Source organism: Emys orbicularis, chromosome 13, assembly GCF_028017835.1.
Source record: "Emys orbicularis isolate rEmyOrb1 chromosome 13, rEmyOrb1.hap1, whole genome shotgun sequence".
NCBI lineage: Eukaryota > Metazoa > Chordata > Testudines > Emydidae > Emys > Emys orbicularis.
This window is the reverse complement of record NC_088695.1, coordinates 20,142,831-20,169,928: the sequence shown is the minus strand read 5'-3', so window position 1 is coordinate 20,169,928 and position 27,098 is coordinate 20,142,831. Positions and strand designations below refer to the sequence as shown.

Below are 27,098 nucleotides of genomic sequence, written 5' to 3'. Positions count from 1 at the left end.
GCTTATGTCGGTGTACTTAGGGTGATGCAGTGTCCGTGTAACACTGCGTTACTTACGTGGGCTGTCATTCTGTCGGCTCACAGCTGGAGCCCCACCCCCCCACCAATTTTAACTAGTTACAATATATTTTCCTGTTTCAATGAAAACATGGAGCACTGTAGGGCCTTCTTACAGTATTAAACAGTAAATCACCATACACAACAATCCTTAATGTTACTGTACCCACTCCGGAATGGGGACCTTGCAGATATCAATGAATGTTAGGGGTTGTGTGATGGGTTCAGTCACAGAGACCCCCTTGGGGCTGTCACTTGATGTGCTGAGACTACCTCTGAGCCCGTTTTCCCTGCCAGCTTGGGACTTCAGAACCCTGTCTTGTTGAGCCAGATACACTAATCTGCTGCAACACAGACCCAGGGTCTGAACCACGTGCTCCAAACCTGCAGATTTAACTGAAAACAGCTTAAGAAGTGCCCCTGTCTCTAGCTCCCAATGGGATCCAAACCCCAAATGAATCCGTTTTACTCTGTATAAAGCTTATATAGGGTAAACTCATAAATTGTCCACCCTCTATAACACTGATAGAGAGATATGCACAGCTGTTTGCTCCCCCCGGTATTAATTACTTACTCTGGGTTAATTAATAAGCAAAAAGTGATTTTATTAAGTATAACAAGTAGGATTTAAGTGATTCCAAGTAATAACAGATGGAACAAAGCAAGTTACCAAGCAAAATAAAACAAAAACATGCAAGTCTAAGCCTAATACATTAAGAAACTATTTACAGATGAAATTTCACTCCCAGAGATGTTCCAATAAGCTTCTTTCACAGACTGGACTCCTTCCTAGTCTGAGTCAAGCAGTCACTCACACCCCCATAGTTACTGTCCTTTGTTCCAGTTTCTTTCAGGCATTTCTTTGGGGTGGGGAGGCCATCTCTTAAGCCAGCTGAAGACAAAATGGAGCGGCTTCCAGGGCCTTTTATATTCTCTCTTGTGGGCGGAAACCCCTTTGTTCTGTGCAAAGTCACAGCAACAAGATGAAGTTTGTAGCCACCTGGGCAAGTCACATATCTATAAATGATTCAGCTTTTTGCAGGCTGATGCCATTGTTTACATGTTAGTTTGAACATTCCCAGGAAAACTCACATGTGGATTGGCGTCTCCCAAAGTCCATTGTCAGTTAAGTGTTTCTTGATTGGGCACTTACTGAGAATAGGCCTTTCTCAAGAAGCTGACCAAATGCTTCACTGAGGCTACTTAGAATCAAAGACATTGAGAGCCAATATTTATAACTTCAAATACAAAAATGATACACACATACAGCCAGCATAATCATAACCAGTAAACTACAACCTTTCCATAGACACTGCACTTGACCTCTTCTGTACATGGTTGCAACCATGATCTATATGGTCACAGTTCATGTCAATAACATCACAGGTTGTTTTTTTAAATTTTATTTTAAACATGTTTCTTTCACGCTTAAAGTTGTTGGTTTGTTTTGAAATAACCATAGTAAACAGCCTACAAATATCCAGAGCTTTTAAATGTTTGATTGTTCTTACAGCAAATACTTGTTTTATAAAAGTATGGTGGAGGTTTGTGAACCTTTGAAACATTTCAGTTTTGGGTTAGACCAGGGGTAGGCAACCTATGGCACGTGTGCCAAATGTGGCACGCGAGCTGATTTTCAGTGGCACTCACACTGCCCGGGTCCTGGCCACCACTCCGGGGGGCTCTCATTTTAATTTAATTTTAAAAGAAGCTTCTTAAACGTTTTAAAAACCTTATTTACTTTACATATAACAATAGTTTAGTTATATATTATAGACTTATAGAAAGAGAACTTCTAAAAACATTAAACTGTATTACTTGCACGTGAAACCTTAAATCAGAGTGAGTAAATGAAGACTAGGCACACCACTTCTGAAAGGTTGCTGACCCCTGGGTTAGACCCTTGTTTATTTTTGTAAATGTATTATTTTAAACTTTTAATGACTTTAAGTTGCTAGAAAGACTGACCCATAGCATTCAACCAACTCCTGGGGTTTTATTTAAACTGTCCAATAGCATTCTACGAAATCCTGAGGTTTTATTTCATTTGATATTAATCAGAGCTCACCATCCTCACCCACCCGCCTCCCTTAGGCCTGGTCTACACTAGGCGTTTATGTCGAATTTAGCACCGTTAAATCGAATTAACCCTGCACCCGTCCACACCACGAGGCTATTTAGTTCGACATAGAGGGCTCTTAAATTCGACTTCTGTACTCCTCCCCAACGAGGGGAGTAGCGCTAAATTTGACATGGCCATATCGAATTAGGCTTGGTGTGGATGGAAATCGACGCTAATAGCTCCGGGAGCTATCCCACAGTGCACAACTCTGTTGACGCTCTGGACAGCAGTCCGAGCTCGGATGCTCTGACCAGCCACACAGGAAAAGCCCCAGGAAAATTTGAATTCCTTTTCCTGTCTGGGCAGTTTGAATCTCATTTCCTGTTTGGACAGCGTGGCGAGCTCAGCAGCACTGGCAACGATGCAGAGCTCTCCAGCCGAGATGGCCGTGCAATCCCAGAATAGAAAGAGGGCCCCAGCATGGACTGATCGGGAAGTCTTGGATCTCATCGCTGTGTGGGGCGATGAGTCCGTGCTTTCCGAGCTGCGCTCCAAAAGACGGAACGCAAAGATCTATGAGAAGATCTCGAAAGCCATGGCAGAGAGAGGATACAGCCGGGATGCAACGCAGTGCCGCGTGAAAATCAAGGAGCTGAGACAAGGCTACCAGAAGACCAAAGAGGCAAACGGACGCTCCGGATCCCAGCCCCACACATCCCGTTTCTACGAGGCACTGCATTCCATCCTTGGTGCGGCCGCCACCACTACCCCACCACTGACCGTGGACTCTGAGGATGGGATATTGTCCACGGCCGGTTCCTCGGACATGTTAGCGGACGTGGAAGATGAGGAAGGAGATAAGGAGGACGAGGCAGTCGGCAGCGCTTACCAAGCTGATTTCCCCGACAGCCAGGAGCTCTTCATCACCCTTACAGAGATCCCCTACCAACCCTCCCCAGCATGTAACCCGGACACAGATTCAGGGGAAGGATCAAGCGGTAAGTGCTTTAAACATATAAACCTTTATTTTTTACAAAACTTGAATATTAATACTAATAACAATCTTTGATTCATGATTTCTTCCCCCTGGGCGCTTAAATAATCAGTAACAACTATTTATAAAAAAATCAAACAGTGTCCGGTTGTGCATGATTGTGCTGCCCAAGCTGCTCCACTCTTTTGTCCCTGCTACTGCAGCTATATGAAAAGCCGGTCTATATGTCCGGGGATAGAGCAGTAGTCCTCCACAGACATCTCCACAAAGCTCTCCTGCAAGTAATGGGATAGCCTGTTCATCAGGTTCCTGGGGAGAGCGGCTTTACTTGGTCCTCCAAAGTACGAGACGTTCCCGCGCCAGGAGACAAGCAGGTACTCTGGAATCAGTGCCTTGCATATCATGGTGGCATAGGGCCCCGGTCTATGCATGCTTTCTCGAAGCATCCTCTGGATCTCGGTGTCCGGGATCCTCATGAGGGTAATGTCGCTCATGACAACCTGCTTTGAATTAGGTAGGGGACTGTTAGTATTGGGACTGCTTGCAACAAGTTCCTTTACAGAACTGTGACCGCTGGTTTACAGCCACGCGGTGGGGGCAGGAGAGGGTCAGCATCCAGGGATCTTTCCCTGGCACATCCGCGAGGGGGTGGGACAGGGCCACAGTTCTTGCTTGGCCGATTGCTGGCAGCATAGACTGGCATTGCTTTCAATGTGAAAGGTGGCCAGTGGTACTCCTAAAGTTTTAATCTGCAACAAGTCTACGGCTTACCATCTTTGCTTGCTACAGAGAGTACCGTGTCCTGCCCCGGTTCCCAGATCGGCAGTGCAAAAGCCCAGGCACTGAAGGCGAGGTTCGAAAATTCGACCTTGTCCTCAGTGCGCATGTGATAGGTGTGGTTCATGGTCTTGTTCACAGAGAAAGACTAGGTTCTTGTGAATCAAGGTTCTTGATTCACAACTACATTTATCTTTCGGAGGAATTCACTGCCTTTTCCTCATTCCCACAGCCACATCTGCAACTGTCTTCCAACCCAGCCTGGAATCACACTCCCAGAGGCTAGCGCACATTAGGCGGAGGAAGAAGAAGACGCGAGAGGACATGTTCTCTGAACTTATGGGCTGCTCCCGAGCCCAGGCAGCACAGCATAACCAGTGGAGGGAGAATTTGTCCCAAATGCACCGGACACACATGGAACGTGAGGAGAGGTGGCGGCAGGAAGACCAGCAGGCGACTCAAACGCTGCTTGGACTTCTGAGGGAGCAAACGGACATGCTCCGGCGCCTTGTTGATGTTCTGCAGGAACGGAGGCAGGAGGACAGAGCCCCGCTGCAGTCTATCAGGAACCGCACTCCCCCGCCACCAAGTCCCATACCCCCCTCGCCCAAAGTCCAAAGAAGGAGGGGCGGAAGAGTCCGTGAAAACTCTCACTCCACCCCTGCAGACTGCTCAAGCACCAGAAGGCTGTCATTCCCCAAAATTTGAAAAGTCCTTTCCTGGCCGCCTCAAGCAAGCCCCCGTCCAAGTTTCACCTCCCAGTTTCATGTGTGGTTGTTAATAAAAAATACGTTTTTGTTCATTACTGTTTCAGTCATGCTGTTTTGAGGGAGAGTCTGTCTGCAGGGGGGGAAGGGGCTTGGTAATGGGACAGGACAGTCACCTTTAGCAGGCTACAGAGGCGGGGGCAGGTCCAGCAGCAGGGCACATACACAGTGCAGTGACTAGTTACCCTGGTCAGTCTGGGAGGTGGTTTTCATGTTCTGTGCGTGGGGGGGGGGGGGTTGCTCTGTGACTTTGTGGCGGGGGAGGGCAGTTACAGATGTTATGCAGCGGTCCTTGTCCTGGATCACAGAGCCACGGAGCAGGGGATCTGTAACCCTCCTCCCCCTGCCATAAAGTCACATAGCCCCCACATACACGCAGTCCCGCTCAGGAGGGCTGGCAGGCTCCGTTGAAACAACCAGTCCGCCACTGCGAATCCTGTCATTCCTGGAGTTTAGAAGGATCAGTTGCATCAGTACACTACACCCGCTCCCCACCACAGTCTGCATCCCAGGTTTAAAACATTCCCGCGAAAACAGTAATAAAGACAACGGTGTTCATTAACAAAATAAAACTGAATTTATTTTTTTGGAAGGGGGTGGAGGGGGTCTGTAACTGGAGAGGATAGTCATCCTTAACTGGGTAAAGAAACGGGGGCAGGTTCAGCTTCTCTGTACAGAAACTTAAAAGTCACTGGTTACCCTGCTCACTGTGGAACCAGGCTTTCAAAGCCTCCCGGATGCACAGCGCGTCCCGCTGTGCTCTTCTAATCGCCCGGCTGTCTGGCTGGGCGTAATCAGATGCCAGGCTATTTGCCTCAACCTCCCACCCCGCCATAAAGGTCTCCCCCTTGCTCTCACACAGATTGTGGAGCACACAGCAAGCAGCTATAACAATGGGGATATTGGTTTCGCTGAGATCACAGCGAGTGAGTAAGCTTCTCCATCTCCCCTTGAGACGTCCAAAAGCACACTCCACCACCATTCTGCACTTGCTCAGCCGGTAGTTGAAGAGTTCTTTTTCAGAGTCCAGGGCGCCAGTGTAGGGCTTCATGAGCCAGGGCATTAGCGGGTAGGCTGGGTCCCCAAGGATCACTGTAGGCATCTCCACATCCCCAAGAGTTATTTTGTGGTCCGGGAAGTAAATACCTTCCTGCAGCCGTCTAAACAGACCAGAGTTCCTGAAGACACGAGCGTCATGAACCTTGCCCGGCCATCCAACGTTGATGTTGGTAAAACGTCCCCTGTGGTCCACCAGTGCTTGCAGCACCATTGAAAAGTAGCCCTTTCGGTTGATGTACTGGCTGGCCTGGTGGTCCGGTCCCAGGATAGGGATGTGAGTTCCATCTATAGCCCCACCACAGTTTGGGAATCCCATCGCGGCGAAGCCATCTATGATGACCTCCACGTTTCCCAGGGTCACTACCTTTGAGAGCAGTACCTTGACGATTGCGTTGGCTACTTGCATCACAACCACCCCCACGGTAGATTTGCCCACGCCAAACTGGTTTGCGACAGACCGGTAGCTGTCCGGCGTTGCAAGCTTCCAGAGGGCTATGGCCACTCGCTTCTGGACAGTCAGGGCTGCTCGCATCCGGGTGTCATTGCGCTTCAGGGCAGGGGACAGCAACTCACAAAGTTCCAGGAAAGTCCCCTTCCGCATGCGAAAGTTTCGCAGCCACTGGGATTCGTCCCAGACCTGCAGCACTATGCGGTCCCACCAGTCAGTGCTTGTTTCCCGTGCCCAGAATCGCCGTTCCACAACATCCAGATGACCCATTGTCACCGTGATGTCCTCGGAGCTGGGTCCCGTGCTTTGTGAGAGGTCTGTGTCCCTCTCAGAGTTCAGGCCCTCACCGCGGTGCCGTAGCCTCCTCGCCTGGTTCATCTGCATCTGCCTCTGGGAAAGGTGGATGATAACCTGCGAGGCGTTCACAAGTGCCACAACTGCAGCAATGGTCGCAGCGGGATCCATGCTCGCAGTGCTGTGGCGTCCGTGCTGTCACTGACCCGAAAAGTGCACGAACTGATTTTCCGCCGGCGCTTTCAGGGAGGGAGGGAGGGCGGTATTGACAGACGGATGACGACAATTACCCAAAAGCACCCTCGACCCTTTTTTTTTACCCAGAAGGCATTGGCGGCTCGACCCAGAATTCCAATGGGCAGCAGGGACTGCGGGAACTGTGGGATAGCTGCCCACAGTGCACCGCTTCCAATGTCGACGCTTTCCCCGTTAGTGTGGACTCACAAAGTCGAATTACTGTCCTTAGTGTGGACACACAAGTTTGACTTTGCAATATCGATTCCACATATTCGATTTAAGTGAAATCGAAATACCCTCGTAGTGTAGACAGACCCTTATTGTGTGTGTACACCCATCAAACGCCATTACTGATCACTAATATCTATAACTCTGATGGAAACAAGGGTGGATAATTACATCTAGACCTAGATCTACGGACTCGTTGAAGGCAACAGAGTCACCCCTGCTATTTCAGTGGGAATGTGGTTAAACCATCAGCTCAACAGGGTAAGGCAGCTCTATTGTACTCAAACACATCTCAAACACCCTTGTTTTATATAGAATATAGGAGCTTTTATTTATTTATTTATTCCTTTATTTTAAACACATTTTTGTTGTTTTTGTGTCCTTCCTCCTCCCCGCCCCGGAGTCTACTACACACATTTCAACTTTTTGCTGTAAATAGGTCTCTTTACACAAAGACATAATAGCTGGGTTCTCACAAACTATTTTGGTTTAAAAGACATACAGCCCCTTGAAAACAAACCAAGATGCTCCATCAAAACTTTTATCTTATTTAAGGGCCACACAGACCTTCTAACAGAAACACAGATAGTCACAAAGTTCTATTCAATAGATACTTTTATTTACAGCTACCAAGATTTATATCGCATGTTTGTCCCCTCACCATTCTCTAACTTAATCCTTTTAGATTTCTTACAAATAGTTTTTTTCCTAAGCAGGGTTCTGTAACTTTTTGTGCGGACCAGACAGTCGATATAACGCACTAAGCAGGTATCCTCTGGTTTGGTAATTTTCTTTAAAATACTGTCAGGATCTCAAGCACTTTGCACAACATTTACCAAGGTCACCCCTTGTGCTAAATTTTCTTACATTAAGCACAGACATTGCATAGCATAACCTATGGCAATAACAGCATTTAATAAGCTTTCCAAACACAGGTTAGCACACAGGTCCCGGAGCTTGCAGTTTATATCCTCTGAAGTCCAAATCACATAGTCATGGTGCTGTTGGCATCACAATCTTCCAAAACCTCCTCCCTAAGGCAGTGATTAAGGACAGCATAAACAATAACACGTACAATAGAGCGCGTGACTTTTTATGCTCATGATGTGACACTGGCTCAGTTAGTTCTATGCTAAGGGTCCTCCTTAAATCCATATAGCCATCATCCTCGGTGTCCTTGTCAATGATTTGTACCAGCAAAAACAAGTTGGGCCCGACTCATCTTTGCTGTCTGATGCAACACTGTCCAGGGCCTCCGGGTCCTCTAGATAGGTGTTCAGAGGTTTTCAGAAAAGAAACAGATGTAAGCCCTTGCCAATTTTTTAGATTTACGCAACCCCAGCTTGGTTCCTACCCCATTACACCCCATCCTCGACCGTCCCTTCTTAATCGTTCATTTAACTGCACAATGTCGTCTCTGTTCACCTTGTACATCGATGACTCCCATGAGTTGTGGACTCCTTCCTCCATGGGGGCGAATGACGAGAGGCCGTCACGCTCGTCAGTCTTCCTCACACGTGCTCGGGTTTCGGGCTCAGGTTCTGGTGTATCCATCAATGGCTGGGCCAAAGGGCTCCCCTCAGCCTCTCCCTCCTCCTTGGAACTGTCGCAGATGTAGTACTTTCTCTGCAGGTGGTTGAAGGCCCTCAAGCTAAAACAAAATCCAAAGTTCTCATGGGGGTGGTGAAGGAATCCATGTTTCCTCTCAGCGTTTCCATGATTTCTGAAACACACGTTCTTGAAATCAGATGGCCTTTTCTTTGTGGATCAGTATTGTTCCTGTGACTTTCCAGGCACCAGGACACTGAGTGGTTCAACACCCAAGTCCCTTTGTGGAGCTCATAGGCAGTGAGTTATATGGGCTCATGGTGCCCAGGCTCCAGCAATATTCAGGGCCCGGGAGCCCAGCTCCACCAATGTTCGGGGCCGGGTCTCTCCCCCCGCCCTGCCTGCCACCCCCCACACGCCTCCCCCGAGTGTCTCCCGGCCTCACTTGCTGCTCCCACTCGCCTTCCCGGGTCCCTGGAGCAGAGTGTCCTTGTCTCTCCCCTGCAGCTCCATGCTGCCTCCCTGCATCAACTGCCGCTGCAGGGTCCTAGTGCCCCCCCATCCACTACTGCCAGGGCAGGCTGACCCTGAGCCTGCCCTTCCCTCTCAGACCCTTTCATTTTCCAATGGGACCCTCCACCAGCACGGGGGGCCCCCCCACCTGCAATCACCATTCCTGCCCCATGCTAGACAAGGGGCAGCCCCACCCCCAGTGAGGCTACAGTGAGGGGCAGCAGCAGGGGAGGAGGCGCACATGTGATGGCAACCCCCCCCCCCGGCACCCACCATAGGGGAGGTGAGGGGGCTTCCTGTACCTGAGAGGGGTCCTAGGAGCACAGTGACAGTGGTGCGAGGTGAGTGAGGTGCAGGGGGGAAGTGGGGGGCTCCCTCCGAGCTCGCTGCTGCCTGTGGGGAGAGGGCTGGGGGGAATCCTCCTCTCTGGCCCTTGCCCCGGGGCAGCCTGTCTGCACCCCAAACTCATCCCCAGCCCTGTCCCCCCCAGAGCCCTCACCCTCTGCCCCAGCCTAGAGCTCCTCCCACACCCTAAACCCCTCATCCCCAGCCCCACCCCAGAGCCCTCACTCCCTGTACCCCAACCCTCTGCCCCAGCCTTGAGCCCCCTCCCACACCCCAAACCCTTCATCCCCAGCCCCACCCCAGAGCTCTCACCCCCTGTACCCCAACCCTCTGCCCTAGCCCTCAGCCCCCTCCCACACCCCAAACCCCTCAGCCACAGCCCTCACCCCCTCACCCCAGCCCTCTGCCTGAACCCCTCCCACACCCCAAACCCATCACCAGCCCTACCCTAGAGCCCTCACATTTTTACATTATTTTAAAAAATATACAGTAACTCCTCACTTAATGTTGTAGTTATGTGCCTGAAAAATGCTACTTTAAGTGAAACGATGTTAAGCGAATCCAATTTCCCCATAAGAATTAATGTAAATGGGGGGTTAGGTTCCAGGGATATTTTTTTTTGCCAGACAAAAGACTATATATATACACAGTATAAGTTTTAAACAAACAATTTAATACTGTACACAGCAATGATGATTGTGAGGCTTGGTTGAGGTGGAAGTCAGAGGGTGGGCTATTTCCCAGGGAATGCCTTACTGCTAAATGATGAACTAGCACTCGGCTGAGCCCTCAAGGGTTAACACATTGTTGTTAATGCAGCCTCACACTCTCTAAGGCAGCAGGAATGGAGGGGGGAGGGAGGAAGACAGCATGGCAGAGAGAGAGACAGAGACAGTGGTTTCCCCAGGAATTAAAATTAGGGAAGGTGTTCGAATTTACAGGGATGTGTGTGTCAGGGGTAAGACTGTGAGGGAATTTACGGGACTGTGAGGGTGAAGGTGGGTTGTATGGCACCATAGTAAAAACTGAAAAATGTTTCATGACCATTTTATTAGATTTAACTGATGTTTGAAAATCATCACACAAATTAAAGTTGGCTACTCAAGCCTTCTATGAAGTACTATGTCTACATCCTTCTTGGTTTCTTGTTATAATTTTGCACAACCCTGTTAATGAACTTCTTGAATGCAATGCAATCATCTTTGGTGGCTTCTCGTGTGTCCAGTACTTCCATTCCTTCAATTGATATGCTCATTAGTTCATTCACATGATCAGGCAGAAGGCGACTTCTTTCAGAACACAAAATTCTATTCAATGATGAAAAAGAACGCTCAACTGTAGCTGCTGTGACTGGGAGTAGCAAGAGATGAATTCCTACTTCTTTCATCCCAGGAAACAGAACACAATGATAAAAAAAGAAGTTGAAGTCAAATCTTCATTCATTCGTCATATGATATTCCACTCTGTGTTCAAATTCTCTATTCTGTCCTGATCACATGGCAGCCCCATTGCTGGTAGTGCCTCACTCCACTCAACTGTTGGTGTTTTATAGGACAGGCATCTGTAAAAGCTATGTAGAGGTTGAGTAGAATCTAGAAGTCACTGTTGTAGATTTTTAAGAATCAAGTCTGTGTACTTTTTCAGTTGTCTTAACAAACACTTCTTGTCTTCTTCACTTAAGGATTCAATATAAATGCCTTCATTAGTCAATTTCTGGACTGAAGTCTTTGCTTCTTCCAGTACTTTTTCAATGGATAGCTCTCTGATTGATCCAAATGTGGCTTCTATCGCTGGACAAAGATCTACTACTTTTGTAGCAGGTGCCTGCATGGCATTATTTAATGACCCAAGTGGTTTCAATAGTAGACTTACGAGAGCGAGAATGGCAATAGTGTTCTCTGAACGTAGTAGCAAAAGTAATCCACCACCCTCACTACTTAGATCCATCCCATATTGGTAGATACTTTCCAAAGCCAGTAATAATGGCTGGAGTAATTTTAAGACAACAGCCAAGGATCACTCATGAGAAAGCCAGCGGGTTTTCCCAGGTTGGACTAATTTGAACTTCAGTCCCAGTGTATATTCAGTCTTTTTGGACTCTTGCTGAAAAAAGAATATAATGAAGACATTAAATTTATAGCTTTTTTAAAGTCTTTTGAAGATTCTGCAGCTCGTACTAGTGCTAGTTGGAATAGATGGCCTCTGCAGTGTGTATGGGAGAGATTAGGGTTACACTTTTCTCTGAGCAAAGCTTGTACTCCACCATGTCGTCCAGAGAAGTTTGCAGCTCCATCAAATGCACAAGCAGCCATCTGTTTGAGGTCCAATTGACAAGCATTTAACTCTTCTAAGATGTGGATTGTCACAGATGCAGACGATGTGTCTTCTATAACTTGAACTTCTAGAAATGCATCTACTGGCCTACCCCTGACATCAAGATAACGTGACTGAATACTTGATGCCCATTTGCATCAGTGCATTCATCAGCCATGTATGCAAATTTTTTGAATGTGGTGAGAGAGTTCTTCACATTTTCAACTGTTGAGTCTTTCACTGTTGCACCGCATGCTTCTAGCCAGTCAGTTGAGTTTCTTGCAGAAAGATAGTGAGCATTTGCTGGTCTTGTTCGGAACCAGTGTTCAACTTCAGGATGAACAAGTGACAATGCACTTAACATTGGCCTCCAGTTTGTAGTGTGTGGTATCTCTTGCTTAAATAGAAAGTAGGATGCCACAGCCATGTTTGTTCGCATTAACTGTGTTGTGTCTCCAGCATTCTTAACAGCCTCATTAAGTACTTCTAAAATTGGCTTTGATAGTGGGCTTATAAGGCTTTCTGCATGTTGATGCACTCCAGAGGCCTGGTGTTTTGCAGCCTTTTCACGTAGTTTGTCAGCATTGGCTTTGCTGATTGGTTTGTCAAACCAAGCTCCTCCACTTTTACCAATTATAGCATTGGGAAGTTTTCCTTCTTCGTAAGCTTCTTTGCAAGAGGTGCACCAGTAGCCATCTTTAGTAACTTTAATAAATGGGAACACTTTGACTGACAAACATCGGGAACTGCCTTTAGGTTTTGGAGACACTGTTTCTTCAGTAGGTAGCTGTATTTGTGCTTTGGGCTGGTCGGATGTAGATATACCACTTGAACCTTCAGATGACATGTTGATATATTCTTGGTTCTTGATGTGTTTTCTTCCCCTTGGTTAGTTTTTGAGGCCTTTGAGTAGAAAATTTGTTGTATTGTTTTTTGTCTTTTCATTTTCACTTTGACCTGCAACATATAAAAGAGATATGAATAAAGTAAATGTTTTGTTAGGATAATGCAAATTTAACATAAGGATAATGCAAGTTACACCAAAACACATAACAGGTCTAGATTTCTAAAAAAAATATAAATTAAAAAAAAATGTATTTAATTTAAATTGACTTTTGAAAAGTAAGCCATCATGGGATAAGAGGGAAGTCCTCTCATGGATCAGTAACTGGTTAAAAGATGGGAAACAAAGGGTAGGAATAAATTATCAGGTTTCAGAATGGAGAGAGATAAATAGTGGTATCCCTGAGGGGTCGGTACTGGGACCATTACTGTTCAACATATTCATAAATGATCTGGAAAAATGGGTAAACAGTGAGGTGGCAAAATTTGCAGATGATACAAAACTATTCAAAATAGTTAAGTCCCAGGCAGCCTGCAAAGAGTTACAAAGGGATCTCACAAAACTGGGTGACTGGGCAACAAAATGGCAGATGAAATTCAATGCTGATAAATGCAAAGTAATGCACATTGGAAAACAATCTCAACTATATATACAAAATGATGGAGTCTGAATTAGCTGTTAACACTCAAGAAAGAGATCTTGGAGTCATTGTGGATAGTTCTCTGAAAACATCCACTCAACGTGCAGCAGCAGTCAAAAAAGCAAACAGAATGTTGGGAATCATTAAGAAAGGGATAGATAATAAGACAGAAAATATCATATTGCCTCTATATAAATCCATGGTACGTTCACACCTTGAATATAGGGTGACCAGACAGCAAGTGTGAAAAATCGGGACGGGGGTGGGGGGTAATAGGAGCCTATATAAGAAAGAGACCCAAAAATCGGGACTGTCCCTATAAAATCGGGACATCTGGTCACCCTACTTGAATACTGTGTGCAGATCTGATCACCCCATCCCAAAAAAGATATATTGGAATTGGAAAAGATACAGATATGGGCAACTAAGGCCTTGGCTACACTTGAGAGTTACAGCGCAATAAAGCCGCCCACAGCACTGTACCTCACTCCCTGTCCACACTGGCAAGGCACGTACAGCGCTGTGTCTCTGTGGCTACAGCACTGCAGGTGCTCCACCTCCTCGAGAGGATTAACAGCTGCTGCGGAGTGGCTGAGACGCTGCCGCTCCAGTGTAAACAGGGAGTAACCTTATTATGCAGTGATTGACCTCCGGAAACTCCCCATAATCCTTTTAACTGAAGCTTCCGCTCTTTGTTTTGTTGTGATTCCTCTCTCTGTTTTGTTGTGAACTCCAGACGCTCCGTTTTGGGAGCTGCTTATCAAAAAAACAAACACAGCTCCTGTTTGCTGTGGAATGAGTAGAGGCAGGCAGGGGGGCTCCCTTTGCAACGCCCACAGCTAGTGTTTGCTTGAAGAGAGAGGCGGCGCGGGGGGAGGGGGATTGGGGTCCGTTTCGGCGAGCGGCTGCGTATCTGGTCTGTGAGGAAAAAACCAACAGTTGCTGTTTGCTTTCAGTGAGTGAGAGAGGGGTGGAGGAGGGAGGGGGGTCGGAACTTACAAGGCAGCATGCTGACACACTCTCAGCACTCCAAAAACCCACTCTCTCTCCCCCCGCGCTCCCTGTCACACTCCACCCCACCCCACCCTTTTGAAAAGCATGTTGCAGCCACTTGAACACTGGGATAGCTGCCCATAATGCACTGCTCCCAATGCCGCTGCAAATGCTGCAAATGTGGCCATGACAGTGCGCTGGCAGCTGTCAGTGTGGACAGATTGCAGCGCTTTCCCTACTCAGCTATACGAAGACAGGTTTAACTCACAGCACTGTACAGCTGCGAGTGTAGCCATACCCTAAAATGATTAGGGGTATGAAACAGGAGGAGAGATTAAAATGACTGGGAGTTTTCAGCTTAGAAAAGAGACGACTAAGAGGGGATATGATAGAAGTCTATAAAATCTTGACTGGTGTGAAGAAAGTGAATAAGGAAATGTTATTTAATCCTTCACATAACACAAGAACTAGCAGTCACCCAATGAAATTAATAGGCAGCAGGTTTTAAAAAAACAAAAGGAAGTACTTCTTCACACAACATAAAGTCAACCCGTGGAACTCTTTGCCAGGGGATGCTGTGAAGACCAAAACTATAACAGGATTAAAAAAAGAACTAGATAAATTCCTGGAGAATAGGTCCATCAGTGGCTATTAGCCAGGATGGGGAGGGAATGCAACACCATGCTCTGAGTGTCCCTAGCCTGTTTGCCAGAAGCTGGGAATGGGCAACAGGGGATGGATCACTTGATGATTACCTGTTCTGTTCATTCCCTCTGAAGCACCTGGCCTTGACCACTGTTGAAAAACAGGATACTGGGCTATATGGACCATTGGTCTGACCCAGTATGACCATTCTTATGTAAAAATTAATTATAATAATAAAAATGTTTAGTACAGAAACTCCCCAACATAATGACCTCTCAAGATAGCAACGATGTGAGATAACAACCTTGGCAAATAATGCATTTTAAAAATCTTGGCCTACTAGGAAACATATTTATATAAGTTTCCATTCCCAGTCACAAATCTAGCATTCTGGAGCAAAGTCACTACAATATAGTCCAACAAATGTGTTTTTAACGTGCCCCTCACTTTTCCCTCCACCGCACTCCACTCACCGGTGTTGTCCTTGGTCAGTGGAGACTCAGAGTTCAGAGGTACTTTCACGTGAGTACACCTCCCAGGTGGGGGGCAAGAAGGCATCTTGCTCATTCCTCCAGCTGCTCACTGTTTGCTCTGGCCACTGCTGTTTGTTATGCCACCATTCACTCCACCACTTTGTTGCCAATGGCCCTGCGCAGTTACCTTCTGCTGCCACCTGCCACTGTGACCTCTGCAAGTTGATCTCTTGAGGTTCCACCCAGCTCTCAGTGATTTCAGCTGAGCTCTCAGTGGGGGAACCTTGCTGCTAGTGCAGTCTGGGCTGTCTCTTCCACAGAAACACTGTCCCTACAGCAGGACTAAGCGCTTAGACCTGATTATCAGTGATTTCAGCTGCAGTGGTCACTTAACAGAACAAAAGACTATCTATGGAGCCTAATCAGGTCCCCTCTCTCTTGATGCCCTCAATCAGCACAGGCTAAGTACAGTTCTACTGCCCTTTACTCATACAATAAGAACAACAACATTTCATCCCCTCCCGCATTCAAGTAATTTGTAACCCAACCCCAGCCAAAATCTATCACTTGGGCAACACAGCTCTGTTTGCTGGATACCTAGGTAGATTAGGTGTGACTGTAAATACAATCTGGTCCTGAAGCCTTTCCCCCCAGCCCCAGCTCATCACTAGCTGTCAGGGAGAGCTCATTTAGACTTTGTTTACAAATCATCATTTGAAATTATTAGGTTGGCCAACATCACCGAAATAAATGCACAGACATTGTCATAAAAAACAACAACTGTATAAGGAAGCTAGTCTATGTTCATACTTTTCAAATCTATTATACTTTTTCAGATACATGTATTTTATCATACACTGTATACGCTTTTAAAGTATATATTAATATTTCAATTTCAATTCAAATTTCCAAACAGTCACTAAATTGGCATGTAACTAGTTCACAAAACTGGGGGGGGGGGGTTTGGGGAAATTCAGGGCGGGGTGTAGGGAAATCACTGGACAGAGACACACACCCTGTGTGTGAGAGAGACTCTTTGAGACAGCAGCTGCTGCCAGCAAGCTCCCCCCATTCTGAGCCCTGTGTCCCCCCCTGCTCTGTGGAGATGGGGGACAGGAATGGGGGAGGGGGACACCCTGACAACAGCATCCCTCTTCCCCCTCCCCCCCTGCACATAGGGTGACCAGACAGCAAGTGTGAAAATCAGGACAGGGGGTGGGGGATAATAGGATCCTATATATGAAAAAGACCCCAAAATCAGGACTGTCCCTATAAAAATTGGGACATCTGGTCACCCTACCTGCACAGCAAGCAGGAGGCTCCTGGAGCAGCTCCAAGGCAGAGGGCAGGAACAGCACACCGCAGTGGGTGGGAGGGACACCTGAACTGCCCAGCAATTGATAGCCTGCTGGGCGGCAGCCACACAGGGAACTTAGGGGAGCTGATAGGGGGGACTGTCAGCCCACCCTGGTTCCAAGCCCCCACCAGGTAGCTCCAACGGGCTGTTCTTTCTGCAAGCAGTGGACAAAGCAGGCGTCTGCCAAACAACACTATAAGGGAGCATTGGGCAACTTTAAAGAGCATGTTCTCTAATTAGGAGGTTCTCAAACTGTGGTCCGTGAGCTCCATTCAGGTGGTCCGCGGATAGTTCCCTCTAAGGTGCACTCCTGGGCGGCCGCACATGAGAGAATGAAGGGCCACCCACCTAATTAGTGGAGCCGTGCAGGCGTGGCTCCTCTAATTAGGTGCCTGGACCCTGAAGAAGATGCACATGTAAGGTGAGGTGGTGGCCTTGTGGGGAATAGGGAGTAGATAGGAGGGGGCAGTGGTGTGAGAAGAGGGGGTGGGGGGAATTTGGGATGTGCAAGGCTACAGAAAGAGGCTCAGGGCTGCGGCTGCTGGGGAGAGATCCCCTTCCTTCCCAGCTTCAGCTCTGTGGCTGCTGTGGCAGGGGAGAGACCCCCTCCTTTCCAGACCGAGCTCAGGGGCTGCTGCAGTGGGGGAGAGAGGGAGAGGCCCCTCCTTCTTCCCATCCCAGCTTGGGGGCTGCTGCAGCAGGGGAGAGAGGGCACATCCATCGCATTAGAAGACTACTGATATTAAAATATGAATTGTGTGCTTTTATGTGTAGATCAAAAAAAGGTAATTATTATTTAGGGGTTTTTTTATATAGAAGTTTTATCCAAAGTGCTTTACAATAGTTAGCTAACAGTACATACAGCATTTGGGAAGATCACTAAGTGGTCTGCCAAGACCCTCAGCAATTTTCAAGTGGTCCGCAGGAAAAAAAGTTTGAGAGCCACTGCTCTAATTGATCAGCAACGTAACAACAAAACAACGTTAACCGGGACGACTTTAAGTGAGGAGTTACTGAATATCGGCTTACAAGGCAGGTGTGGGGGGGTGGGCAGGGTGGGGCGGGACTTGGACCTGTTCTGGGCACCACCAAAAATTATACAAATCTGCCGCTCCGGTAGAGCTCACTTTATGTGACTTGCCTATGGTCACCCAGGTAGTCTGTGACAAAGCAGGGAATGAAACCCAGGCATGGACAGCGCATGACTCCTCCAATGGGGAGGGTGTGCGTGCCTGGACCGTGGCCCTGCCCCAAGGCCTGCTCCTGCTCAGCCTCCTCCCCTGGAAGCCCCACCCATGCTCCATCCCTGGCCCCACTCAGCCCCCTCCCCAAGGCCCCCCTGCTCACCACTAACACCTCTTCGCCCCCTGCCTGCACTTGCCCGCCAGCCGGCCAGGCACACTGCTCACATGCACGTCTTCACCCCTTCCTGCAAGGCTCCCATGTGGGCAGAGCAGGGACAGGAAGAGGCAGAGCCTCAGGGTAAGAGGACCAGTGGGACCAGGGCCTTGGGGTGGAGCAGGGGCAGGGCCACAACTGGGGCACCCACCCTTTCAGCAGCGGCATGCTCCAAAGGCGGCGGGCAGGCTGTTTGGGGAGGCTTTGCCTCCCCTGGCCTCTTATACCCGCTGCCTTTGAACCAAGGAATTTTGTGTCCTTGCTGAGTGCCCCTAATCACTGGCCTATCCTCCCTCTCTGTGTCTGTACACAGAAGAGCTGACAAGCTATATCAACCCTGGCTGGAACAAAATGGAGAATGAAGAAAAACTGTGCACAAAGATTTGTCTGAATCTGTTGCTTTGGGTTAACGTTTGAGGATGTGAACTTCACTAGCACACATCTCCACACAAAGAACATTTTAAGCTTAAATTTCCACTGAAGACAAATTTAAAATGATGCATTCAAGTGCAAATTCCACTGCATTGGTTAGTTGTTTACATCATCCATGGAGGGAAAAGAAACAGTTTCTCTCTAAACCCTAGTTTTAATAAGTCTTGGAACACTGGGTAATTCCAGAGGACTGGGAGAAAGCTAATACTCTGCCAATATTTAAAAAAGGATAAACAGGATGAATTGTAGGTCTCTCAGCCTAACATGGCCAAGATAATGGAACAGCTGATATGGGATGTCACAGTTCAGGACAACTGCATTTACATTCTGTGATCCAGCAAGGGCACCCACTTTTAGACTTCCGGCTCCCAGCTGTTGCTTCTCTTGGGCAGAGACCCACGTCTCTCCCTCCTGACTGGGGTTTTTCTAGGCTGCACAGTTCCCTGGCTATAATGTGCTATCCCCAGAAAGCCAGACTGCCTAAACAGACCAGCATCTATGCCAGGGGTCAGCAACCTTTCAGAAGTGGTGTGCCGAGCAGTGATGAGCTGCTAAAAAATTAACAACCGGTTCCCTCCTCCTCACCCCACGAGGGGGTCGTGCCCCCCCCCGCCCCCGGGACTCCTGCCCCATCCAACCCCCCACGTTCCTTCACGCCCCCCCGGGACCCCTGCCCCATCCACCCCCCTTCCTTGTCCCCTGACTGCCTCCTGCCATCCCATCCATCCCCTCCTCTCATTCCTGATGGCCCCCCGGGACCCCTGCCCCATCCAACCACCCCTTCCCTCTGTCCCCGACTGCCGCTGGAACCCCTGCCCCTGACTGCTCCCCACCGCCCCATCCAACCCCTGCCCCTTCCTGACTGCCCCCCCCAGACCCTTGCCCCCATTCAGTCCCCCTGTTCCCTGCCCTCTGACCGCCCCGAACCCTATCCACCCACTCCCACCCCCCCAAACTCCCCTGCCCTCTATCCAACACCCCCTCCCTGCTCCACACAACCCCCCAGCCCCACCATACCCACCACTGTGCAGACCCTCTCCCAGCCACACAACTCCTCTGCTACACAGCCACCTCGCAACACACAACTCTGTTTGCACACACTATACACACGCGTCCCCACTACACAGCTGCACTCCCCAAACTGCACAATGCTCTAAGCCGGGGGATGGGGGGAGGCGGGGGCCTGGGCAAATTGCCCCACACATTCCCCCCTCCCCCCCCCCGGCCCTGGAGCTCGCAGCCCCCCCCTCTTGCCGGTAGCCCGGAGGCTGGAGCTCAGCAGCTGAGCTGGCCATGCTGCAGGCCTGCGGCTCTGGGGGTGGGAGACAAGACAACATGATCCTCGTGGGGCTGAGGGCGGGGGCCCCTGCAGGGCCCGGGGCAAATTGCCCTGCCCTCCCCTCCGGGAAGCCCTGGAGAGCTTGCAGCAGCCCCCACCCCTTACCTTGCGTTGCTGGCAGCCCTAAGCTCAGTTGAACTGGCCATGCTGCGGCTCTGCAGGTTGGGGGGAAGCAGGAGGGGAGGGTCGGGGGGAGACAGACATCCTCGTGGGGCCAGGGGCCGGGCAAATTGCCCCACACATCCCCCCCCCCCGTGGCCCTGGAGCTCACAGCCCCCCCTCCCCCCCTTGCCGGTAGCCCAGAGGCTGGAGCTCAGCAGCTGAGTTGGCCATGCTGCGGCTCTGAGGGGGAAGGGGGGAAGACAACATGATCCTCATGGGGGTGGGGGCCCCTGCAGGGCCCGGGCCAGGGCAAATTGCCCTGCCCTGCCCTTCCCTCCAGGCAGCCCTGGAGAGCTTGCAGCAGCCCCCCTTACCTTGCTGGCGGCCGCTCAGAAAGCGGCAGCAGGACGACTCAGGAGCTCAGCTCAACTGCCCAGCGTGCAGGTGTGTCCTTGAGTGCAGGGCCGGCTCCAGGCACCAGACGAGAAAGCACGTGCCTGGGGCGGCACATTGTAAGGGGCGGCATTCCGGCCAATCTTGGGGCAGCCAGCCCAGCCCTGAAGGGGCACAGACCCCAACCCGGGGGAGGCAGGAACTAGTGATCCTCGCTGCTCATCGTGCCGCCGGGCTCCCCGGGACGCGCCACTCCCCGCCGCCTGCACCGGCCTCTGCCTCCCGCGCCGCTCTGAGCCCGGCCCGGCCCGGTCGAGCCGCCTTTAAAGGAGCGGCTGAGCCAGCACCTCCTGCAGCCCCCAGGCACTGGAAGGGGGGAGAGTTCTGCGGCGGCCCGGCGGGCAGCAGAGGCAGGGAGGGACGGTTCTGCGGCGGCCCGGCGGGCAGCGGAGGGAGGGAGGATTCTGCGGGGGCCCGGCGGGCAGCGGAGGGGCGGGCCCCACTGATCCCGGCACCGTTTGCACTGTGCCGAGCCCTGCTGCAATGCCGGCCCCACGCGGAGGTCACAGACCCCAGCCAGCGCTGCCTGTGTCGGCCCCCTTGTAGCCTGCCCGGCCGGGAGAGGCACCCCAAGGCCGGAGGGGGGAGCCCCTCTCGCTCGGCTGCAAGCGGACTGCAGCGCCTGGCTGCCCACGGGTGGAGGGAGCGGGCGGGTGCCATCCTTCACCCCCCTGCAAGCAGCCTTGACCGCCCTCCATGCACTCCCTGCAGCTGCCGTTTGTTTTTTGGAAAAATACCCTGAGTTTAAACTGACTCAGGGCCTTGTTTCAGCTCTTCAGACCTTCTGTCCAAGGGATGGGGAAGGTTTTAAAAATGTTTACAAAGCTTCATTTAAAATTAAATTAAAATACAGAGCCCCCCGGACCGGTGGCCAGGACCCAGGCAGTGTGAGTACCACTGAAAATCAGCTCACATGCTGCCTTCAGCACATATGCCATAGATTGCCTACCCCTGGTCCATGCTCTGTGCTCTTTCTCTCCAGAGCCCATAGCTATAAATTCCCACACAGCTCTTCTTAAGCAAGCACATTTATTCTCAGGGTGAAAGCTCCCCCATCCCTTGGACAGAAGGTCTGAAACAAGGCCCTGAGTCAGTTTAAACTCAGGGTATTTTTCCAAAAGTCCTTTCTTTGTCTGTTGATCTCTGGAGAATCCAGTTTGAAACAGTATAGATGTTCACTCTACTACCTGTAGAGGCACCTCTCTGGAGGTGTTACAATCTGATTGAATTTGCCTAATCACTCCCACCACTGTTCTTAGTTCCTGGAATGCTGTGGTTTCCCTTCCCCGTGGAGTTACATATAATCCCTGGCCCACAATTATACATGAACTTAATAGAGAAAGATCTCACAGAGATATTGAAAGAAATTGTCATATCTGTCACACTGGACTTGATTAATAAAGAATTAAAGGAGGGTAATAAAAATAATGGCAATCAACATGGATTTATGGAAAATATACCTGGTCAAACTAACAATGTCTTTTTTTGTTTGTTTGTTTTTTTGGCCATTGCTTTGCTGACCAGAGGCTTTTTCCGGACATTTGGTTGCCAATCTCATGTTCTTATGTTAACCTCTGGCTTAGACATTTTAACATGAAGTTCCCCGAATAGTCAGGTATCCCATTTTCATAACTACAAGCGTCACATTCATCCCCCCAGAAAGAGGGTTGCTGGGAACGGAATCGTTCCCCTGCCAGAGTGAACCCAGGGACTTAGGTGTAGCTCTTACAAACCGTACACATACCCCCGCCAGCCGCCACTCTGACACTGATCTGGAGTTTGTGTGAGTAGCCCATCCATATCCAGGGGCTGCTCGGGGAGGTGGACACCCCCACACTAGAGGGCTCTGATCATTGGGAAGGGAGGAGAAGCTGCTTTTGTCTCTCCTTCTCTCAGCCTCATTTGGGCTCACCATTTTGGAGGCTGAACTTCCTGGGTCAGAGGCAGCCGCTGGTGCATCCGGGAGCTCGGGCTGAGCCGCTGCCGCTCCCCAGCGGGGTGAGCCCTTCTCTACCGCCCCTCTGTGCCTAGCCAGGGGTGACTTTCTCCGGGGGCTGGAACCAGCCCCTGGGGCAGCTCCGGGCTCTGCCGACACCAGCCCCTGAGCCGGAGCCTGCAGGTGAGGGGAGAGACCCGGGGGAAATGGCTGGGGCCGGGCAGGAAAGTGACTCTGCACCAACGGCCCCTCCTCGCCCCAGCTCTGTTCCCGGGGGGGCGGGGGTCTGCGAGTCCCAGAGCTGCTGACCTCCCCCCGCCCGAGCTGGGCCAGGGACCGAGTGGAGGGGAGGGGGCGGGAGGGAGACGGGGGAGAGACTGGAAGGGGCAGCAGGAGTAATAAGTCGGGAGGGAGGTTCCCTACTTCCAGCCCTGCCCAGCTCCATTCACTGCAGCATCCCGTGGCAGATTTACTCCAGTCCTTGCAGTGAGGCTGGGGTGGAAAATGAAGAGGAGACAGATCAAAAATCCAGGGAAGATATTGTCTGTCTGATGTGCAGGGCCCGTGGGAACCAATCCTGGCCCTGGGAGAGTGGATAGTGTTCAAACATCACCAGGGCTTTTCTGGCTGCATCTCTTAGCCCTGCTGAGCCTCCCAGGAGCAAGGAGGCAGGAAGAGGTGAGGACTGAGGGTCTGGAGGAGGCCACACAGGGGAAGAAATAAGGGAGCAGAACTGTGGAATTGTCGCTGGTGCGGCAGGGTGACATTCCCTGGTTCAGGTTCCTTCAAGAGGTGTGTGCATTCACCAGGGAGACACTGGGGGTTTCACTCATGTGCCAACAGGAAAGCATCACAGAGTCAGTTGTCCAATGCTGGACAAAGAGCTCTGCTAGAATAGGGAAAACAGCCTGATCCCTAATCAACGGGAGCGGAGCTGCCAGCTTGCAGTTCCTATGTCTGAGCAGGTGGGATTGTTCTAATGCAGGAGATACTTGCTGTTTCAGGGGCTGGTGACCTTCGAGAAGGTGGCTCTGTATTTCACCAAGGGGCAGTGGGAACTTCGGGACCCAGGTCAGAGAGACGTCATGCAGGAGAACTATGAGTCCCTGATATTGCTGGGTAAGGCTTCCTTTCTCCTCACAAGAATGGGGAGATCTCTGAAGTGCTTGAGTCAGCTTCAGTCATTTGTGGTTAGAGCAGCACCAAGATCAGGGCCCCAGCATGCACATAGGGAGAGGAAGACCCTGCTCTGAAGAGCTCACAGTCTGACTGGAAAGACGCTCAAAGCGTGAGAGGGGAAACAGAAGCACCTAGAGGGCAAGTGACTTGCCCTAGAAACAGGCCACATCATTCGCAGGGCTCGGAATAGAACTCAGGTCTTTTGCCTCATAGGCTATGTCTACACGACAAGCTAGGGATGTGGTTCTCCTGCCCGTGTACACATACTCCTGTTAGTTCTCGTTGAGCTAGGGTGAGTATAAGTAGCAATGTAGCCACGATAGCAGCAGCAGAAACATGGCTGAGCCCTGTCACGTACAAACTGGTGGGTCAGTATCCATGGCTCCGCTGCCATTACCTAGGCTACCATGGCTACACTGCTGTTTATACTGGCACTAGCTCAATGAGAGCTAGCACGAGGATGCATCCACGAGCAGGGGAATCACACCCCGAGCTCATCGTGAAGATAGTCATAGGCCTATGTCCAATCCATTGGCCCACACTGCCTCCGTATGGGCTCATCATCCTTCCGGATGGAGTGATAGTGACCCCTCTGGGTCTATGGGGGAGCTTAATGGCAGCCTTGAGCTACTAAGTCCTGTGAAAACTACACCCTGCCTTCACTCGTTTTATCTTGTTAGTTAACCTGAGGTGCCTAACTTGAGTTAAGACCACACTTTTTGTCTGAGGGAAGACAAGCCCTATTAAATTTGCCTAACATTTTCTATTATAACTTTCCATCTTCAGTTGCTTATAACTTTAACAAACTAACTGTTCAGGCTGAAATTTCCCATGCTTGGAGGCGATGGCTGTAAGGTTGGAGAGATGCTTCTCACCGTCTCTGTGAAAATGCAGTCAGATTTGACAAAAAGTTATCAGCTGCAGAAAATTACCAGTATGGTTGCAAAAGATGGAATTTCTTTGATTTTTTTTTTATTACAAAAAACCCCTAGGATGTATCATACAAAAATATGTTAAAATAATGTTATTAAGTTTGCAAAATCAAGCACTCAAAAGTTAGGAAATGCCAGGATTAGGTTCAGCTCTCTTATGCATGATCACAGAGTTTTTTGCACAGGATCCTGCCTCATTCAGTGTTCAGGATGAATGCTGCTTACCAGACCTCTAACTATCCCAAAGAGTCTCCAAGAGCATTTCCCCCTCTGTTACAGGTTTACCTGAGTTCACCACCAGCAAGGGAAGGGATTTGATTAAAATTATGGAGCTTTTTAGTAGCATCTATTTAATGAGTGTGTGACAAATTCTGATCTCTCCTCTTTCCTTTCTCCTGAGTAGACTTTCCGATTCCTAAACCCAACGTGATCTCTCGGATGGAAACAGTGGAAGAGCTGGGTGTCCCGGATCCCCACGCCGCTAAGGAATGGGAGATCCTGAGAGTAGCCCCCACAGGTGAGGGGTTAGTATTAAACCGAGTAAGAAACCATTTGCAAATGGCGCTAACAAGATTCCTACAAAGACCCCGTGAGCTCCCCAGTTCTACCTCAGGTCAGGATTGTCCCCAGCAGGTGTCATATCCCCTCATGGCAGACATCACTCACAGCCTCCCACCCAGTCTGACTGACACCTGGCAATAGCTGTCTTTCCCGAATGTTCGCATGGATTGTGGAGGCAGGATTGGTCACCTCTTCTCTCTCCTCTGAGGAAGGGCTTGGGGGGATTCAGGTTGGGATCCATGAAGGGACTTAGACATTGCAATGCTGGACATCACAGGGCCTAACTTTTAGGCAGCTAGTAAATTGCAGGATCAGTATTGTGATTCACAAAGCCTGAGTTAGGCGCTAAGTTTCCCTGTGCAATGAATGGGTTGAGATAGGTGCCTAAAATTGGGATCCACAAACGCTAGCACCTCAGCTGAGCTAGCCAATGGGACATGCCAACCAGAGGGGCGTGTGCTAAGCCCTGCCCCTCTTTCAGAGGTAGAGTCCAGGCTGCTGGGAGGTGCCTAGTGATGCACCAGTAGGAACCCCTCTCCTGGAGTCAGGTGGCTTAGAGGCCTAAGCTGTTTCTTGGGGCAATGTGGTAGGTGCTTATCTCACGCTACCCAAAACCTCCACCTTTAGACCAATGGTTAGAGCACTTCCCTGGCATGTGGAAGATGGAGGTTCAGTTCCCCCTCTGCTAGAGAGGGCAAAAGGATTTACATAGGGGTCTCCCACTTCTCAGGAGGGTGCGCTAACCACTGAGCTATGGGCTAGTTGGAGGTGGGGCTCCCTCCATCTCTCATGATGAAGCTGGCTGAAGCCTGGGTCTCCCATCTCAGTGCCCTAACCACTGGACTATAGAGTCATTCTTTCTTTTTCTCTCTGGCCCAATGACTATTCCACTGTGGATAAACACTTAAACATTTATCGTTGGGGAGGGAGCGAGAGGACAAGAGTGCATACAAACGAGACTGAGTCTGTGGTCAGGGCATAGAATCCTAGAATATCAGGGTTGGAAGGGACCTCAGGAGGTCATCTAGTCCAACCCCCTGCTCAAAGCAGGACCAGTCCCCAGACAGATTTTTTTTGCCCAAGATTCCTAAATGGCCCCCTCAAGGATTGAGTTCACAACCTTGGGTTTAGCAGGCCAATGCTCAAACCACTGAGCTATCCCTCCCCCGGCATCCACCTGGGAGACTCTGGGTCCAGTGCCCTTGCTCCAGTAACTTTCATCATTTATCCAGAGTGCAGCAGCTCCAACGGGAGAGACGGAAAGAGCACCTCCTGCCACTGCCAATCAGAATATCCCAGAGCTGAGTGGCTGGCGCACCCTCCTGAAAGGTGGGAGACCCCCTGTTCAAATCCTTCCTCCCCTTCAGGTGAGGAGGTGAGGGGAATTGAACTGGAGTCTCCCAGCTGAGTGCTCTAACCATTGAGCTAAAAGCTATAAAGTAGGTATTACTGCCACCTCCTCCGCTGGCTGGATTTTGAATAGGATCCAATCTTGGGGGCCACCTACTGGATTGGGTGCAGCATGCATATAGGCGGCTGAACACCTGTCTTCCCCTGGTTCACTGGTCACTCTGGGGCTTCGGTGGGAGATGAGCATTCAGATGCCTAGAATGAGGGAGCCGTGCACATGGCCAGAGGCAGGAACATAGGCACCCGGGGAACTTTCATTTTAAAAAACTTCAGTGTCGAGTGAGGTTAGGTGACTGCAGGGTTCAGCAGGCAGTTTGTGAATTGCAGTGAAGCCAAAACTGGGACCTAGGTGGCTAAACCCAAGATTTGAGGGCCTAAGTCTGGGGTTTAGACACCTAAGTACCTTGGTGGATCTCACCATCAGCACTTAGCCCTTCTGTTGTACCCACCTCCCCATTCCCATTCCCCTTTCAATGGTTCCCTTTCCCCTGGGCACAGGGAGTGACTCCTGTCTGGATTCTCTCTCTGACCCAGCAGATGATGGGATGGGGAGTGAGCATGAGGAGGAGAATCTGGAGCAGGAAAGCCCTGAGATGGTGGAATTGGACATGATGTTGCTGGGAAGAGCTGAAGAGAACATTTTCCAGAGTCCTGAACTTGGAGAAGCCTGTGAGAGTCAATGTGGACTGGAGAGGCAGCAGGAAAACCACCCAGATGAGAGACTAGGGATATCCACTCACCAAGGAGAAGGGTTTAAGGAATT

General features: G+C 50.0%; 2 protein-coding genes across 2 annotated transcripts in view; both read left to right on the top strand.

Moving 5' to 3' along the window:
- The window catches only part of LOC135887572 (zinc finger protein 271-like), a 44,283-nt gene that overhangs the window by 5,340 nt on the left and 11,845 nt on the right, over positions 1-27,098 (top strand). The window lies entirely within an intron of this gene.
- On the top strand, positions 8,331-27,092 carry LOC135888091 (zinc finger protein 641-like). The gene is made up of 5 exons (XM_065415903.1): positions 8,331-8,447; positions 23,258-23,372; positions 24,768-24,881; positions 26,873-27,032; positions 27,080-27,092. The coding sequence occupies exons 1-5, from the start codon at positions 8,331-8,333 to the stop codon at positions 27,090-27,092; spliced, it is 519 nt and encodes a 172-aa protein (XP_065271975.1).

What these genes read in the sequence shown, in the direction of transcription:
- LOC135888091 (XM_065415903.1), top strand. Translation starts at nt 8,331, where the DNA reads ATGTCGTCTCTGTTCACCTTGTACATCGATGACTCCCATGAGTTGTGG. An exon ending in TCTTCCTCACACGTGCTCGG is followed by an intron (nt 8,448 to 23,257) that starts GTTTCGGGCTCA and finishes TTGCTGTTTCAG; the next exon opens with GGGCTGGTGACCTTCGAGAA. An exon ending in TGAGTCCCTGATATTGCTGG is followed by an intron (nt 23,373 to 24,767) that starts GTAAGGCTTCCT and finishes TCTCCTGAGTAG; the next exon opens with ACTTTCCGATTCCTAAACCC.